Genomic DNA, 19,236 nt, shown 5'->3' on the forward strand with positions numbered 1-19,236 from the left:
TGACAGATTCGAAATTCAAATGTAATATTTTTTTATAATTAAGTGTAACAGTATTTATGGCCAGACTAAGTATGTATCCCATAAAGAGAAGACAACATTTCATTGATAAAGACTATATTCAGAATATAGGTCACGGTTACGTACGTGGGATCTACGTTCTGTTGAACAATTAGATCAAAGCTATAACGTATCTATCCAATATATTATATAGAATTATACCTGTGAGAAAATTTACTATAAATTACATAGTTCTCAATTTAAAAAATCTATTAGTTTTATGTTAGTAAAGTTTTTTCGTGGAAACTTACTGGTGTAAGCAGGTAGGTACCATACATTCACATTCAGCAAAATAATTATAGTATCGTAAAATATAAAGAAATGTCAAAAGCTTCCTAAATTGAACAGTTTTTTTATGTTTCGTTTATAACAGTTTAAGTTTTCGTAATCATAAATGAATTGAAATATCGTGACCAGACATACCAAATAGAGTAAAAATAACTTTCTCTCTTAATTAATTCTTAACATATATTATTTTAATATGATAATATGATAACAATTATAATTTTTAATTTAACAACATACCTTACGCTGATTCCTTAAAATTATTTGATTTATTGCATCAAATTCCACATATAATTAAAAATTATATAGATGCGATTTTATTATCCCCAAAAATTAAAAATTTTTAGACCCTCGTATGTAACTTAAAATATTCCTTATATTATTCTATATATCCATAATGTAACATGAAAGTAGACAAGGTATTCGTCATAATTTATATGGCAGTTTTTATGAAATATAGATAATAGCCTGATTTAGGACAGCTCGCGCAAATATGGGGTATTATTTGTTAGGTTGCTCATTTTAAAATTATCACAATAACTTGTCCAGTGAATTTTCTTTTTTTTAGTTAATAAGGAAAAAGAATAAAATGATGTAGGCGGGTATTTATTAAAAAAAATATTAGAAAATGTTGAACTAAAAATTTCAGTGTATTTGTGTACGTATGTAAGTTTTAACTTTCCCCAAAGTTAAATGTATAAAACACAATTATTGTAAAGATAATACGATACCATGTGGTAAAATGCTCATATACGCGGAAGAAGTAATAATATAAAAAGTGGGGACTCGTGGTTCTAAGTAAACTGGTAATGATAGACGCGCGCCAAAATGTGAAGCTGGCATGCAATACGTACATAAACATTCGAATTTCGAGCGCGCGTCGTGTACAGACGCGTCTGTGATATTTACGCGGGAACAAAATTTGTATTATCCGTAAAAAATATAACTTTTTTCGTTTTTAAATTTGACATAATTTCAATGTGAAAAATGTTACTTCTTGCGGCTTTATTTTTATTTTGTTCACCATCTTACGGTTACATTTACGAAGAAGAGTGTTTAAATTACACCATATATCCCGCGCAATACGAGCTCACAATCATCCCCCACGTGTTTAAAGACGGAACATCGTATTTCGACTGTGAATTATTCATAACTGTCATTGTTAACGCGCCAAATATAAATGTCATTGAATTGGACGCAAAAGATATAGAAATTAAAAGTGGTTCCATCAAAGTGCTCAATGGTGTGAATGATTTTGTAAATCATTATCGACCTTATGAATTTGATAATAAAAAGGGCAAATTGTACATATATTTAAAGGAGCCACTGCAGCAGTATAGCGTCTCAAGAACTCAGTATGTTATTCGAATTTCTTATGTAAAATATGTGAACAGCGAAAGTGATGGAATATTTATTGTTCCCTATGAGGGTAATGACGGAAAACTGAGGTATGTATTCTCGTTAAAGTCTTTTTTTTATATTTACATTGTAGAATATATGTATTACTGAAAGCTTTTATTAAATTTTTTTAATAGTAAGTCACGGTAAAATGAAATAGGGGTAATTAGAAACAATTCTTAATATACTTTTAATAATGCAAATAACACTAACTCACTTCTTTTCTTGCTGCCAATATTATGTACTTAATCCCTTATATGCAACATAACCACAGAATATTAAGTACAAATAACATAACTCATTACATACTCTATGAAAATATTACCTATGAGCAATCTGATCTTATGTAGGAGTTTTGAAAACTCATAATATTTTCATATATTAAATTTTCCGAAATCTGTAAATAATTGCACATAATTATTTATCTAAATAATTTGTAAGAGTTTTATTATCTCCTAATTATTTTACTCCTAACTATAAAAACTTAACTAGGACACTTAATAGCGTATCTGTCGTAGGAAACATGGATCGAAATTATAATTAACTCGAATGATGATTGTGTCAGCTATTGTGATTTGCTAGATCTCTATAAAGATGTAGATTGTAGGTGGTAATGATTGCAGCTGCTTGAACTTGTCAATGAAATTAACATTACGCAGAAATATAAATTGTCATCATTACAATATATTGTATTTATATTTTGTTATCTATAATGTCATATTGCACGAATATTAAGATCTCGCTTTAAGAGCTGGTTGGTCGTCTGATGGCAAGCGCTACCACCGCCCATGAGGTATTTAATTATGTTATTACTAAGAAATAGTTTCTATTTTCCATAAGTCATTCAGATTATTACTATGTAAAACCAATAGTTATAATAAATAGACACACCAAAAATGTTCATATTCAAAAGGATGGACATGATTCCATATCATGTACATACATGTTATCTATTTTTTATTTATAATACCTCATTGTGCTTGTATACTAAAAATATACTTTAAATAAAAAAAAAAACCTTTATGTGTATATTTAACTTGTCCGTATAACCATTGACAGTACAATTACTATAATTATAAAATGATTAGAACACTAACAACTTCCTGAAGCATATAGGTCGGTATGTAATAGGTGTTAATTGGTGTCTGCAAAATTTAGCATTGACTATACGTTGCTGCGAACTTATTGTAATTTGCAAAACTTTGTTATTAGCATACACTTTCAACATGACGTAATTCTGCCTTAGTATCCTATCCTACAAATAGATGGGTTTTTGCTAGTATTTAACACAGGAATTGAAAATACGTGGAAAGTTCTCACTTAAGAACCACAGGACAGTTCTTTGGCATCATTATTATGATATACATATTACATACGAGTATTAGGTAATATTAATATTAATGTAATTTTAAAATAGCAAAGTGTTAAATGTTAAAACTTTTTTATAACTATACCAAAGTGCTTCTATAAGAAGTCTAATTGAAGAAATAAATATTTGTGTATGAGGAATATTTTTTATTATTGCTTATCGGAACTGAAAGGGAGATTTTATATTGCAATATGGTTTGATATATGAACCAATTTTTATCCCGGTTACTATGCGAGAGAAACCAGGCGAACAAACTAGTACGTACAAAAAAATTATTATATTTGAAGTAGTTCTTCTCCATTAACATATTTTATTTAATTACACCTCAATTTTACAGTGTTTATAAATATGGGTGGAAGTGTGTAATCATAACATATATTAAATTTATAAACATGCCATAAGTTTTTTTAACTGTGTCAAATCAAAGTAAAAGCTAAAGTTCTAATGTACACTCTAACTCTAATGTACAATAGTAAAACATGATAACAATAAAATCATTAAGAATTATTACAAGTGGAACCACGAGCAATTTATAAAGAATACAAAATAAGGAAAATTAAAATTATTTAAAATGAGCCAAAATCGCGCCCAAAGAAGTTGTAAATAAAATTCATGGAAAGCGTACAAACATACAAGTGAAGCTAATAAAAGGAGTGTAAAAATGACAGTTTCACCCGCGTAAGTCCGTATTCCGTAGGAACATCGGGATATTAAGTTGCCTATATGTAATTCAAGTTGTCCAGATGTCTATGTACAAAATTTCATTGCAATAGGTTCAGTAGTTTTTGCGTGAAAGAGTAACATACACACACACATCCTTACAAACTTTCGCATTTATAATATTAGTAGGAAGGAAGAAGGATACTAGCGGTCCACCCGGTTTCGCTCATGGTACATATATAACGTGCTTATAGCACTCATAGATCACATATATACAACATGGTGATAGAATTTTTTAAATCTTACTTTCGTTTTATAGTATTAGTATAGATCGTACGATATTGATGACAATAGCTTATAACCCAAGCTTGTTGTAAGCCCTTGATCTCCAGGGTGTGTCCCTTAACCTGGTCCAAGCGCGGCCTATTTCTTATGAACTCTCGCATACATTATAGCGAATTAAAACCACTGCCTACTAGATTTAATTTCATAATGGAAGGCAAATTCAAAAGCACCTCGTATAATGACACAGTGAAAAAAATTGACCTAAGTAATTATTTTGACCAGTTTTTAATTAACCTAAGTGCATGAAGTGATTTATTGTGAATAAATTAAAGAATCATGATGTAATTTGCATTATATAACGTATGAATATTTATATCAGTGTATAGATAAAATTCAGAATAGTCTTAAAGGCATTGCTTTAACTTACTTTTTATACCAACCTGTACAATAATACTTAATAAGTACTGTATAAAATATAAAATGTAAGGATTTATAAAAAATCTAAATATTAGAGACGTGTATTTATTGACTTTTCACATATACAACAATTCAATGGTAACAAATCTTCTTATTTTTATCTTTACCAAAAAGCACAAACCAGTAAATTGTAGGTGTCCAAATTTGGTGTCCAAGATTATTGACTATTGGCTAACTCCGTACAAGGTTGTACCTGACCACAATGGCTTGCATTGTGGACTAAATATAGCAAAGGTAATAAGCGCACAAACCGATGTTAAATTGGATATATTGAAATGTAATAAGAGATAGATATTGCTAATTAGGTCTTCTGTTACAATGTAAGAAAATTGTTTATCGCACAAAAAAAGCAGACTTCTGCTGGTGATTGATTCCGTGTGGAATTTTGTCTAGATCTAACAATTTGACGGCGGTTTAGTTTTCTGTTGAAAATATTTTTGATTTATTGATTTTATACAGAGAACTTGGCCGTCATGAAGTAACATTCCACTATGAATTTAATTGTATTGAACTAATAATTAAGAGCTATTCTACATTCTTGATAAATTTCAAATTATATTAAACTGTTTCTTGTTTTACTTATTGAAAAAATTATATCATCTATATTCCAGATTTATTCAGAATATCTATAAATATCCATATTCAATCCAATCGCCCAATTATAATTGATAATTTAAGTATTCGACAAATACTAATACTATCCTTTTTATTATCCTACTAATATTTTAAATGCGAAAGTTTGTAAGGATGTGTGTGTGTTTGTTTCTCTTTCACGCAAGAACTACTGAACCGATTGCAATGAAATTTGGTACGTAGACAGCTGGACAACAGGAATAACATATAGGCAACTTTTTAACCCGATATTCCTACGGGATACCGACTTACGCGGGGGAAACCACGGGGCGCAGGTAGTATAAAATAAGTGACACTTATTTCACAACAATTCTTTTATTTCAGATACATGTACACGACTCGGCTATCCCCAAACAAAGCGAAGCATTTCTTCCCCTGTTTCGATAATCCACAATTCGAGGCGATAATCAAGTTCAGAGTGTACGTGGCGCCGCCGCGACCGGGCATACAGTTCTGTAACACTACGCTTGTGGTCGCTGATGAGTTGAAGAGGCAGAAGTATGTGTTTTAACTTATCTTATACTGTATATCTATTTAACTGTAATAATGTTCGGTCTATTTATTACAGTATATATTTCTTGCATGCGTTTGATGCATGAACTATAACTATTATTTAAACTATTTTATGTTTTTTTTCATATATTAGGAACGGATTAACTGTTTGCTACTTTTGAAATGCGCAGTAATTAAAGTATTGACGAATATTACAGAATTAAACTGCGCTATTAATAACGCGATCTAAATATCTCAAAAAGAATATATTGACCTCTGAACAAAGAAACATTAAAACATACCCGAATAAATTGTAGACTCAGTCGTTAAGTAAGAGTTTTGACATCAAAGTATAGGGCACTAGTATATTATGTTATTAGCAGAGCTATATATGGGACAGCTTCACATAAAACTAGTCACGTTTGATAATGGGCACAGTTTCTATTCATTTAGACCTTATATAGATAAGCTTTTTATAGTATAAAAAGTTACATTAGTAATCATAATAATAATTCGTTACATTTTCTCCCATTGATTATTTAACTATCACTTACGGCAGTAAAGAATAATCTGTATGAAATTTTAATTGGCCAACCTTGCATTGCTTTTTTGGGTAATCAGTTCAACATCACGAAATGTTATTATATTGGTAGCCCATTTTAAGTATAATTAACTGTTTTTATAACAAATTAAGATGTCTTCAAATGTATTAATAGATTCTAGTCGACTTCGGTTACAAGAGACAGTTTTCTGTCAAAATAATAATAATTTTTAACAAATAACTTATTATTATTTTGACATGGAAACACTCACAAAACTTCGAATTAAAAGAATTAGACTTAATATAAATAGGACTACATGGAAACAAATCATAAAAGTTAGTACATAACTTAGTTCCGGTTCCACGCTGTCGCTAGTAATTAAACAAATATAAAGTGTATGTAATCGTCACCAATAACCTTGTTATTCCTAATAAAGAAAGTGAGTAGAATTCTCTTCCAAGTATTGCTATATTAGCCTGAGAAGAAAGTCTATAATTAGATGAGAAATTTGCGCAAAAACCATTCCATGATGTAGTGATTTGCTCTGAACCTAACAAAGTTATAAACTAAGTTGCAACTTTGTTTTTATGCATCTGTAATATGTTTATATGTGTCTATAAAGCTGCTTCAATATTATTTTTTTTTTTTATATTTTGATACGTCAAAAATTTAATAAAGTTGAAAATCATTTCAACTTTTTCTAAAATTATTGCCAAATTTTAAACATTTTAGTATACAGACACAGATAGCGGAAATGTTCTGTGTTTTATACTATGTAGTGATGATAAACTAGACTGTATCACTCTCTAGCCTCCTAACTTATCTCAAAACAAAAAAAACTATTATGCAATCATTCCTTTATGATATGATAGAAAGACCAACAAACAAAACGTTGTCCACACTTTCATTCATAATATGCTTCTCTATAGATTGTGACACTAGTAAGGATTAAAATTCTTAATGACACAGTTTATTTAAACTTCTTTCAGCTTCAAAGATGACAGTTACGGCATCATCGAATATATGCCATCGCCCCAAATCGGGGTGCATCAAGCTGGTTTCCATCATTCCGAATTCGGAAGTCGTGAGATTAGGGTTAAAAATGATACATTGGCGGTATGGGCTCCGGTATCAACATTACCATACATTACATTCACTCTGCAATTCTGTGAGACGATACTGAACATGATCCACCGTTATTCGATGATAAACAGGCCTCTTGTGGATGGGCCTATAAATATAGTTGCCGTGCCGAAGATCCTTAATGGATTTGAGAGTGCGAGCTGGAATTTATTGACAAATAGGTGTGTTCTTGTATTATTTATATGTTTCACGAATACATTTTAACATATGTGGTACTATTATAAAAATTCCAAGAATTACATGAAATACAATGTAGTATAATTACATGAAGGTTTCCAGTATAGAAGCTTTCTTTTGGAACGATATTCAAATTTTTTGATTCCTAATATCTATTTTGCATAATTAAGAAGTTATACCTACTCATTAATAATGTTGCTATTATTAATGAAAAATACAAGTGAAAGTCCTTCAACATTCGAGATTCAAACGAGATGAAAGCCAACCATAAAAATAAATAAATTCTTAGCAAGGTTACATAGAGGAAACTTATTAGCCAGCTGTTTAATTCTGAAGAATCCGCTGCTTTGTACTAAAATAACCAGTATTATATGAATCATGATCGCTGCAGTACCGTTGAAACTTTTACCAGAATAAAATTAATAAACATGTCTATTGTTTGTAGACGTATACGATTAATTTACATTGTGTGAAGTAAATTCCGTTTAATTGTTAAATCTTTTGTAAACCTGATCCTTCCATTCTCGTTCCTAATAGTTTGTATAGAACAGAATATCTTGAAATATTTCCGCAAATCATATATTAATTTATTTTAATTTTCCCAAAAACTCGAAACTATTTTGTCTTTTACATTAACGGCATTTTAAATAAGGAACAATTTTCACGTACAATATTTCAACAGCGAAACGCGATTAGCCTATGTAAATGATCATACCAGTATCAAACAAATGGAAAGAACAATGTTCGAGCTTGCTCAACAATTGAGTAGGATTTGGCTCGGAAACCCGGGGGAAATAAAGCGAACTAGATGGATTGAAGAATGGTTCAAAGAAGGTGTTGCTACCTACTTTGCGTACTATTATTTGACCCAGGTAAGATATTACAAATACTAACCTATAATGTAATATTTCAGATTAAAGCAATTTGAATTCTAAAGTACTAGTTATAAAACCTTAGTTAAATTAATTGAACTAACATATTATATGACAACTAGCTTACCCGGAAAAGCTGTTCCACCTGACTCTTATCATTTAGTATGAAAAGTAGAAGATGGCTGATTTTCAGACCTCTTTTTTGATTTCTCTAACATTGTGACAAGAGAATTTTATATATTAGATGATGGAGTTGTTACATAAATCATTCGAATGGAGCAAAAACACACACCTTTGACCGAAAAAGGAATCAATTGGACTCACCGTGCCTATAATATTTCAGTACAATCACGGTGAACAGAAAATAAACAGAATACCCTTATCGACATATGGCTTACAAATGAAACACAAAGCAATGGCCATTGACTGGCACCATTCCACACCAGCTCTTGTAACGTTCAATCGATCTTTGGAGTTCGAAATACCAGCGCGATACAAGGAATTGGTGACGATGAAAACGGCATCCATTCTGTGGATGGTGGAGAACTGGTTGGGCTCTGAGAAATTCCATCAAGCACTCGTAAAGTATCTTAATAGCAGGTTGGTATTGCCATAGTAATGATATATCTTGACCCCTCCGAAGTTAGGTATGTTCGAGAATCTTCCATAGTGACATATTTTAAAGCGTTGTAAATGTTTGTCTATAGAAATGTGTCTATCTGTTTCCCGTGACAGTGCTCTGGGCAATTTCGTATTTGAATTGATTGAACGAAACAAACACAAAATTGTAGGTGTAAAAGTTGTTTATGACAAATATAATTTTCATCAGGCCTAATAGACTTCAACATTTATAACCTTTTAGGTTTTATCAGAATGTAAGTTCTTCAGTATATCCTAACTTTATTCTATTTCAAAATCTACGTTTAATCCACTGGGTTTAAAATTAAATTCATGGGTATCTATAAAATTTTCAGGAAAGGCGGTTATGTGTCTCTTGCTGATTTCATGGCTAGCCTAGATCATGACACTGTGGAATGTCTACACCAATTCTTTAACGGTTCTACTGCGTCTAAAGTACTTAGTTCTTGGTTCTACCAGCCGGGCTACCCAGTTGTTAGTGTGAACGTCTTGAGGGACAGAACACCTAATGCGATTCAGTTAAAACAGGTAAGTCTGTTAAAGATAATCTGTGTAAGCCACTAAAAGAGTATTTAAACACGTGTGTTTGATTTTATATTACTTCTATTATTAACCAACGAAATCTTTAGGAATATTACTCTTTTGTAGAATAATATCTACTCCAATAGCAATTTATGATATACTAGACGCTCGTCCCTTCTCCGCCCGGATATTAAGATTTCTGTTTATCCCAAGTCAGCTCATACCCTGTTGGTATACCAAATTTCATCAAAATCCGTTCAGTAGTTTTAGCGTGATTGACGGACAAAGATCTAAATAAACAAACTTTCACATTTATAATATTAGTGTGGTATAGTGTGAAGTGTGATAGTCCATATATTACGTAGTTCAGTATTTCTTTTTATCGAAATTAGTGAAGTCAAAAGAAGTACATAAAATGTCTTTGCTATTTATTCATTACATTTTTTCTAATTAAACGTAATTTCTAAACATTATTATTTTACGATTAAGGTGTTCTTGCAATTCCAAACCCACATTTCCAACCTTTAAATCATTCGGGTTTTAATTTTATCTTTACTTAATATTGAAAGTATAACAATAGATAAGATTATATAACATTTACATACATTCAGTTATAAGAGCCACCCAGGATACAAGTCTTATCGCAAAATTTTCCATACTTTCAGCGCAAATTCAGTTTCGACCAGCACAATCGTTTCGACTCGAATTACCTCATTCCGATTTCTTATATCGTTCAAAGGAACGAGAATTGCTTTAACTGCCTCCAGCCAAGATTCACCATTGGCCAGACTTATACATTTGGGGAAAACCTGAACGGTGGCTGGATTATACTCAACAGAAATGCTTCTGGTGAGTCCAGGTTATTTTTGGCTTGGGTATTCTTAGATTATTGTTGCAATGGTTTGTGATGGTTTTTGTTTCGAATGTAGTTTTATATTTAATGTTGAAGGTATTTGTTTATGGTTGTTGGTATTTGATCAAACGTTTATAAAAGTCAATGCTTCAATTTTTGGATGTTTGATATATTTGATCTTCTTATTTAATATAATAACGCTACTAGCTGACCCGGCAAACACTGTTCTGCCTTACTCTTATCGTTTAGGGGTATAAAAATATATGTTAGCCGATATAGACCTATCCGATATACATACAAACCTTTTTAAAAATCGGTCCAGTCGTTTCGGAGGTGTATGGTAACTAACATTGTGGCACAAGAATTTTATATATAGATTAGGTAATATTTGTGTTTTTTAAGTTAACTAGTTCTCTAAGAGTCTACTAAATAGTATTGAAGTTTGATTTTTTTTAAGTTCAGTTTTTTATGCTACGGCACGAACGGCTGTTAATTCATTGTAATCATTTATAATATTTAGACGTATACCTCTCCTTTTCAGACTTGTTCGTGAATAGGAGAGATAGATTTTTACCGAAGTATCGTTTAAATTCCTACTTAATCAGTTTCCAATCTATCTATTTAAATTTGTGGTTGCTCGCTTGCATGCTTCAGTTTTGTATCAATTTGTAGTATAAATATACATATGTATCAATAAAATTATATACCAGGCGTATTGACAAATAAATACAGGCCTGCAATGTATTCCACATCGTTATTAATTTATGAAAAGTTATTAAAAGTAGAACATTTTACACTGTTATACTAATATTTTCCATCTACTAAATATCAATTCCAATTATGCAATACATTTTCGTACCATATTTAACATGAGCGGTAGTAAAAACAAAAATAAAAACACGATTCACCTTGAGTCAGTGTGTCCCATTGGCATTGATCTTGCAATCCTTGGCCGAGTAGAGTTATACACAATCTATTTCTGTTCAAACCCACGCTAGACGCTGCTAGGCTGTTTAGTGTAAGAGCCCATGATTTTTATATGTTTTATTTTATATTTTTTTGTCCGTTATTTCTTAGTACGAAAATATGGAATTACATTATGAATTTTGAGTAAAATATTGAGTTACTCAAAGGCTTTTAGTATATTAAGAAACCAAATGCTGCGAATTGTTAAATATTGGATTAGTTTATTGAAAATAATAAATCGTGATTTTAAAATCGCGGGCTTAAGTAATATAATTTTCAAAGTAAATCAATGATGTAGGTTTGTTAGTTGAGTAGATCGTTAAAATGAATTTAATCACTGTATTTTTAATAGCTTTACGTTGATATGGAATTTTCATAGCTTCAAACTGTTAAATTAAATTTAGAAATAGTTTTAATACTAACATATTATGTAGCAATTGATGAATCATTAAATTAAATTTAGGTTACTTTTAATGTCACTATAATGTTTGTTTAATCATAAATTAAGCTCTTAGCCTATATCTCCCTACGCGAAACGTTTTTGTAATATTTACTAGTAATAAAATACGTTCACTGTAGGTTCTTGATAACCATATAAGTTAGGTTTTAAAGCTAAGTGCAAGTTTGTCGGTTTCCGTTAAACTTAACCTCGTGAGTCTTAAGGTGATTTACGACTCCATAAAAACTGTTTTTTGAACAATTTTAAAATAATGCTGTTTGAATAAACTTAAGACACAAAAATATTATATATATTTAATTATTAAGATTATAGACTATTAGTTATAGTTGAGATCCCTGAAAAGCAATAAGGTCGCTTTATGTTCTATATTATGTATATATGCAACATTTTTTTTATTTTGTGTATTACATATTATTTTTGAATAATAATAATGAAATAATTATTATCACCCGCGGCTTTGCTTGCGTAGTAAAAGTAAAATTCCTAACGAAATGAGATTTTTCAAGACGCTAAATGAAGCCTTTGTATCTGTGTAGCCTCCTACTAATCTTCAAACAAAAAAAAAATCCCTCCTATATATATTCTTTTATACCATAAATTCCTTTGCGACGCGAAAGAAAGACGAACCAACAAACACTTTTTCGCACTTATAATAATAAGTAAGGATCTTATTATTTTATTATAGATCAATATAATTTTACTACATAAAGGTTCAAACTACTCACAGAGCCAAATTGTAGGTAACTAATTTGGTATTATATTTTAATTATTACAAATAAAAAATCTGTTGGATTTATAATTCCGATGGGATTTCATAAATTGTTGTAACAGTATATAATATACTTACTAGTATAGTATATATTATCTGTGGCAAAGATACGAAAATTATAGGTGAATACAAATATGAAGTTTTGTTTATAAAATAATGGCTGGTTTGTTTCTTTTTAAAAAAATATATTTATTTCATATTGTAATAAAATATGTGCCGTAAATGTATATATTTAAGAGAAAACATTGGTAATTTATTTTAAATTAAGTTAACTTTTAATTCCAGGGTATTATAGAGTAAATTATGATGATGAAACGTGGAGGTTAATAGCAAAGACTCTTAAAGAGAATAGGCTAGCGATCAGCGAACTAAATAGAGCCCAAGTAAGTACTTAGATTAAATAACATAACGCTATTTACCATTGAATATAAATAACTAACATAAACATTACTCATTAATAGACAGACATATATAGGGATGCATCAATTGAATTGATACAACCAAAAACTATTTTAATTCTTATGGGAACTGCTTGAATTAAAAGAGTTTTTATAGTGCCTTGTCTTTGAAGTTTATGATTCTCTATAGCTAAAAAAAACAAACAGATAAATGTTTTAGTATATATGCTTATTGGCCAGTGTATCGTAAAAATACCAAAATTTTTATACGATTGAAAGAAATAACAAAAAAGCCTCTAAATATATATTTAAAATTATTATACCATGCTATTTATACGGTGATTGCTTACAATCAGCACGGCTTTTCTAGTGTCTTGTAAAATTAGTCTTCAATCAAAATAGTTCTGTACAATTGATAGTATTTTAGTCAATTATTTTATCATTTCTGAGCTTACTGTGAGTTTAATGTGAGCTTACTACTACTAACTCTAAAACTAGCTGGATAATTATGTTATATATGTAATATTATGTACTAGCTTAACAGACAAACGAAATTCCCAATGGGATAGTATGTTTCACCGCAAGTAAGAGTCTATATCACTCTAGACTCCTACAACTATCTCTAGACACAAAAATTATAAATTCGCTTCATTGCGACGTGAAAGAACGACGATACCTTTCCCGTATATATTACTAGTAAGGAAGTGAGGCTAACGGAGTGTTTTTTCTAAAGCTAGCTTTAGCTCGTGGTTTCGCGTTAAATTTGAAGTAGTTTAATAGGGTAGGTCCTCTTTAATCACTCTATCTTTAAAAAAAACCTAAAAGCTGTTACCGTAGCTTTAAAGATTTAAGCGTGTGTGTATACACAGGGTCATTGGGACAGACAGAGAAAAAGACTTGGTTTTATGTAGTGATGGCGAATTAAACTTGAACTTAACGCACTTATCAAAAATCGATGACATATAAATTATTAAGTACATCTGTCTCATTATCCTGAACAAGGTCTCTTTAGAATTACCTTTAAAATGCTAGATTTTCCATCTGCTGACTGAGATGTTTCGCTGCGGTAAAAAGTAGTCTATGTCTTTACTATCTCCAGACACAAAATTTGTATCATAAAATGGATTCTTTACGACGTGAAAAATAAACAAATAAACACAATCGCATAATATAATATTATCATATTATTTCTATAAAAATGGAAACTGTTTGTAAATTATTTTGTTTAAATTACCAGATTGTTAATGACATATTAGCTCTGTATGTGGCGGGAGATGTAAGTGAAGATATAGCAATGGAAGTTCTAGACTACCTGAATACAGAATTGAGTCCAATGGTTTGGGACGCGGTGGTCAGTGGGTTTGATTTATTGAGAACAGAAGGGGCAGCTATGACCAAGATCTTGTATGATGAATGGCAGGTGAGCAAATAAAAGTTTATTTGATAAAATATGTTATTGTATGCTGTTTATTAGCATAAAAAAACATGTTTTTCTACGCTAAGAAACAGCATATGAGAAAGACATAATTATAAAAAATAAAAAGAAGCATACAAGACAAGACATAGTTTTTGTAATTTTTCCAATTTAACACACTAAGATTCATTAAAATCTATTCAGTTCTTGAATAATTATAGGTGATGTTACAAAAACACAAACTCGGAAAAAAATGTGTGTTTTTGTTTGGATTTTTTTTATCGAACTCAGTACTACTCGGTTCTAGGCTCATACATTAAGCACTACACCAAAAAAGTGACCATTTGCTTACTTAATAATATATTATAATTAATTTATGTGATTTTTTCAGGATTTCATGCGACGAAAAGTATCCACGATATACAAAAGGCTCTTGGACGATATTGAGCAAAGACCGAAAATAAGACTTTTCCGAAGCAATATCATCGAGTTTGCATGTTCGATCAAGCATAAACCATGTTTAGACGATATGTGGAGAATGTACACTGACCATAGAAATGGCAGAGTGAGGTGAGGAATGCTTAAAGGGTTTCTCTTCCACAATTAAACCTAACAATCAGTGCAATAAAATTGTATAAGGTGTATTTTTTATTTAGAAATTACAAACTTTTTAACGGATTTTAAACGCGATTTATTCATTATATTATTAACCCGACGTTTCGAACACTTTACAGCGAGCGTGGTCGCGGGGACTCCTCGCTGTATAGAGTTTATTATCTAGTATTAGTATTAGTATTAGTATTAGTATTAGTATTAGTATTAGTATTAGTATTAGTATTAGTATTAGCATTAGTATTAGTATTTTTTATATCATAGTCGGTTCGTCGGCAATGCAGCTGATGGGTCAAGTTAAGTAAAACTTTCAAATCTGTACATTTCACTATTATAATTGTTCGAGGGGGAAAAGAATATATTAGATAATATGCGATGCATTATTGGATGCAGATTCTCTTAAAAATAATGGAAAGTTCAGGAGGCATTACAAATTTTCACCCTGTATATATACATTTAATTTTTAATTTTATAGCATTGAAATAGCTTTTTATAAATGAGAAATTTTGAAAGAATAAAAAAAAAATTTATTCGAACCCGCGTCCTTTGCCAAGCCAACGCCTAGCCTCTCGGCCACCCGTGATCCCGTCACAGTAATCGAATTTATTCTACTCTTTCGGTTTTTAGGCACATAAAACGCCTCGTGATCAAATTTTTTCTTTTCTTTCAAAATTTCTCAAATATGTATATTTCAGATTCAGTCCCGATGTACGTGAGGCGTGCTACTCCGTAGTTTTAAATAGTGAAAATGGCAATTTAGATACGAATAATATGAATAGATATGAGATGGAAGATAAATCCAACGCAGAACACAAAGTGTAAGTATGTCATACTAGCTCCGCCCCGCGGTTGCTACCGCGTAAATCCGTATCCCGTAGGAATATCGGGATAAAAAGTTGCCTGTATGTTATTCCAGTTGTCCAGCTGTCTACGTACCAAATTTCATTGCAATCGGTTCAGTAATTTTTGCGTGAAAGAGCAACAAACGCACACACATCCTTAAAATCTTTCGCATTTATAATATTAGTAGGATTGTCAATACTAAAAGACTACGTGGTAGGCCCAAAGTTAGATGGCGGGACGAGCTGGAGACTTGCTTAAAGATTGGCTCAAAATTTCTCTCAATAGGGATATGTGGAGTGAAGAGAGGCCTTTGCCCAGTAGTGGGACAGTGGGACAGATGGCTGATATAAAAAATCATATTACAATAAATAAAATAAACATTACTTAGGATAGTTTTTCAACACTTTAAAGTAATAAATATAATAGATAACAGAAGCCCCATTTCCTCACCCTTCCCTGTTCATTCCCTTATTCCTATCGTCACTCCTTTCCTCATCCGTTTCCTCTTCAAAGCGCATTTTCAGCTGCCCCTACTACTGCAAATATACATGGGCAGAAATGTCCGCAGAATATTTTTTTTATGGTTAAGTTTCTTTAATGTTATACATAAAAATAGTTAGAATCCATCTACCAATGAATATATTGAAATATTTATAATAATTGAGAAATTTTTTCTATTCTTTCAAAATTTCTCATTTATAAAGCATTTTAATGCTATAAAACTAAAAATTAAATTTATAATACTTTTTTTATTATCTTTGCATGATAGGCGAGATGAGAGGAGATTTCTCTATCGCGTACCGATGGGCCATCCGAAACCACTTCCGATAATCATGTCGACTACGACCACTACAGAGGTAAGTGAAAAGAAAGATAAGATCTATTCGTATGTTTGTTTATCACTAGACGCTCGTCCCGGCTCCGCCCGGATGTCAGGATTCCTGTTTTATCCCAAGGGAGCATTATACCAAATTTTATCAAAATCCGTTCAGTAGTTTCAGCGTGATTGATTGACGGACTAACAACAGACTTTCACATTTATAGCATTAGTGTGAAGTGTAATTATTATATTGTTCAAAATCTGTCAAAATTTCAAATTAGAAAGTATTTATTTTTCTAAATATATCTGCCCTAAAGTTATGAGAAAAATGAATATATATAATTCTCATAACTATGAGTAATTTGGAACAAAAATATTGGTTTTCTTAATCCACTCGTATTACAATGCAATAATATATATACCAATATTATAAAGTTGAAGCTGTTTGTTTGTTTGAACGCACTAAACTCAGGAACTACTGGTCCGATTTAAAAAATTCTTTCAGTGTTAGATAGCCTATTTATTCAGGAAGGCTACAGGCTATATATGTACTACGGGCGGAGCCGGAGCGGACCGCTAGTACATGGATATTATTCATTAATGTATTATTCTTTAACACTTTCTTTCAGGCAACCGTAACGATTACACCTGATTGTGATGCTTCTGTTATAAACGCTATTTCCATAGCTTTATTAGGTTTTGCCTTATTGATAAGTTTAACTATAAGATAAATCATTTAAATGTTTAAATTCATACTTTATTATGCTATATTATACGGTCGTATTTCCCATGAAATATAATTGTAGAATATTTTACTATTCTTCAAAACAATGTTTATCCTAGTATTTTCTTGTGTTTGATTTTACGCGAGTATTATACATTTAGAAATTAAAGACTTTTAAACGGATTTTAAACGCGGCTTATTCATTATACTATTAACCCTTATTAATTATATTATTAATGAAAAAACCGCGTTTAAAATTCGTTTAAAAGTCTTCAATTTCTAAATGTTTAGCCTGATAATTTAGTAGTTTGAAAAAATCAAATTGTTAGGTAAACTTTTCAACTAAGTACATCAGATGTTTTGGTATTTTAAAGTTATTGTGAATGAGTGTTGTTTATAAATTTATTATTTAATCACGTTTATTTGTTGTTTGTTTATACATTAAGTGAAGCTGATCACGTTCTAGATAACATTTAGTTCCCAGAATTTATTTAGTATTGATATTTATGGAGGCAAAAAACCCATAGCCGTTGTTTAGCGGATAGTTTTAATTAGTATCACAAGCGTGAGGTATGACAAAGTATCGATCAATCAATTCGCATTTAAACTTTATTATTAGTAAACATAAAATTTTATTCCGGACTTCCCTGTGTGACTAAAATACTGAATATGGTACCGCATGCGTGATAAATAAAATATTGAGGAAGACATTTTAAAACTAATTTAATAATGTAGAAAGCCTAGTTTATTTGGGCTAAATGAATATTAGAGCCTAGCCTTACTGTCTTATTCATAAAAATAGCTTATCAAAGTTAAAATGCTATATAAGCTTATATGACGTTTATTAATTGTTTATTCATAAACAAATGTTTTTAGTAAATCCTACTATAGCGAGCCTTTATATGTGTTATAACTTTTTACGAATAAGTATTAGTGTTTCGTAATCGTGTGTGTCCCAAACAAGATTCTTGGGAGATTAAAAAAGAGAGAAGATATATATTATATATATTCATCGGACTAAACGTATTATAAATTAAACATTCCTATTTGGAATTATTTTCACGATTCGCTAGTATATGTTAGTAATAATAAAAATTAATGTTAAACACAATATTATATTATGTACAACATTATATTGTTAACTATTAAGTAATAAGCATATTATAATTATCTAGTCAATAATTATTAGTTACACTAAATGTGTCATCCAATGAAACTAATTATTTCTTAGCATTATTTATTATCAATATGTACATAATTAATAATTAGAACTATATTATATATTACTTATATATTAAATAAATTAACGTGACTATTAAATGTGAAGCAAGAGGACGCGTTTGTTTCACATTTAATAATATAATAATATTAATTATATATTAATCATAATTTCTACGTTGTTTTATTAATTCCCTTACCCTAATTATTATCAAACTTATGAGTAAAAATGCAGTAAAAAATTGTAATTGTTAGTAAACCTTATTATTATAATTGAATAAAACAAAACAAAAAACATATCTAAATCTTAGACAGTAAGTAAATTAGAATAATAAAAATTAACTAAAGATAATAAATTCACTTTGTGCAATATTGACGTGTCTCTATCCTAATATATCAATAGTAATTTAAATGATTAATAATTTAATTAAATAACATAACGATAATTATAAAAACGCCTATAAGAATCAAACAATCTAGTTACAACTCTGTAACAAGATGTGACTGTTCATAGTTTTGCTTATTTCTAATTCACAATAATTGCATTTACTCATTTGTTTTATATTTGTTGTTGTAATGATGGTAACCTCAAATGAAGTTCATAGCTT

At 30.3% G+C, this 19,236-nt stretch overlaps 1 protein-coding gene across 1 annotated transcript; it reads left to right on the forward strand.

Moving 5' to 3' along the window:
• Window positions 1–1,194: 1,194 nt before the first annotated feature.
• LOC119840528 (membrane alanyl aminopeptidase-like) lies at window positions 1,195–17,592 on the forward strand. Its single transcript, XM_038367194.1, has 13 exons — window positions 1,195–1,790; window positions 5,489–5,662; window positions 7,188–7,502; window positions 8,201–8,390; window positions 8,734–8,990; window positions 9,365–9,557; window positions 10,217–10,400; window positions 12,885–12,982; window positions 14,235–14,417; window positions 14,803–14,981; window positions 15,719–15,841; window positions 16,636–16,723; window positions 17,316–17,592. Exons 1-13 carry the CDS (start codon window positions 1,330–1,332, stop codon window positions 17,415–17,417), a joined length of 2,547 nt encoding a protein of 848 aa, XP_038223122.1. The 5' UTR covers window positions 1,195–1,329; the 3' UTR covers window positions 17,418–17,592.
• The last annotated feature ends 1,644 nt before the right edge of the window (window positions 17,593–19,236 follow it).

The sequence above is a fragment of the Zerene cesonia genome, chromosome 6, assembly GCF_012273895.1.
Source record: "Zerene cesonia ecotype Mississippi chromosome 6, Zerene_cesonia_1.1, whole genome shotgun sequence".
Classification (NCBI taxonomy): domain Eukaryota; kingdom Metazoa; phylum Arthropoda; class Insecta; order Lepidoptera; family Pieridae; genus Zerene; species Zerene cesonia.

Coding starts and splice junctions, on each gene's coding strand:
- LOC119840528 (XM_038367194.1), top strand. CDS start 1,330: ATGTTACTTCTTGCGGCTTTATTTTTATTTTGTTCACCATCTTACGGT. Junction 1,791..5,488: donor GGTAATGACGGAAAACTGAG/GTATGTATTCTC, acceptor CTTTTATTTCAG/ATACATGTACACGACTCGGC. Junction 5,663..7,187: donor GATGAGTTGAAGAGGCAGAA/GTATGTGTTTTA, acceptor AACTTCTTTCAG/CTTCAAAGATGACAGTTACG.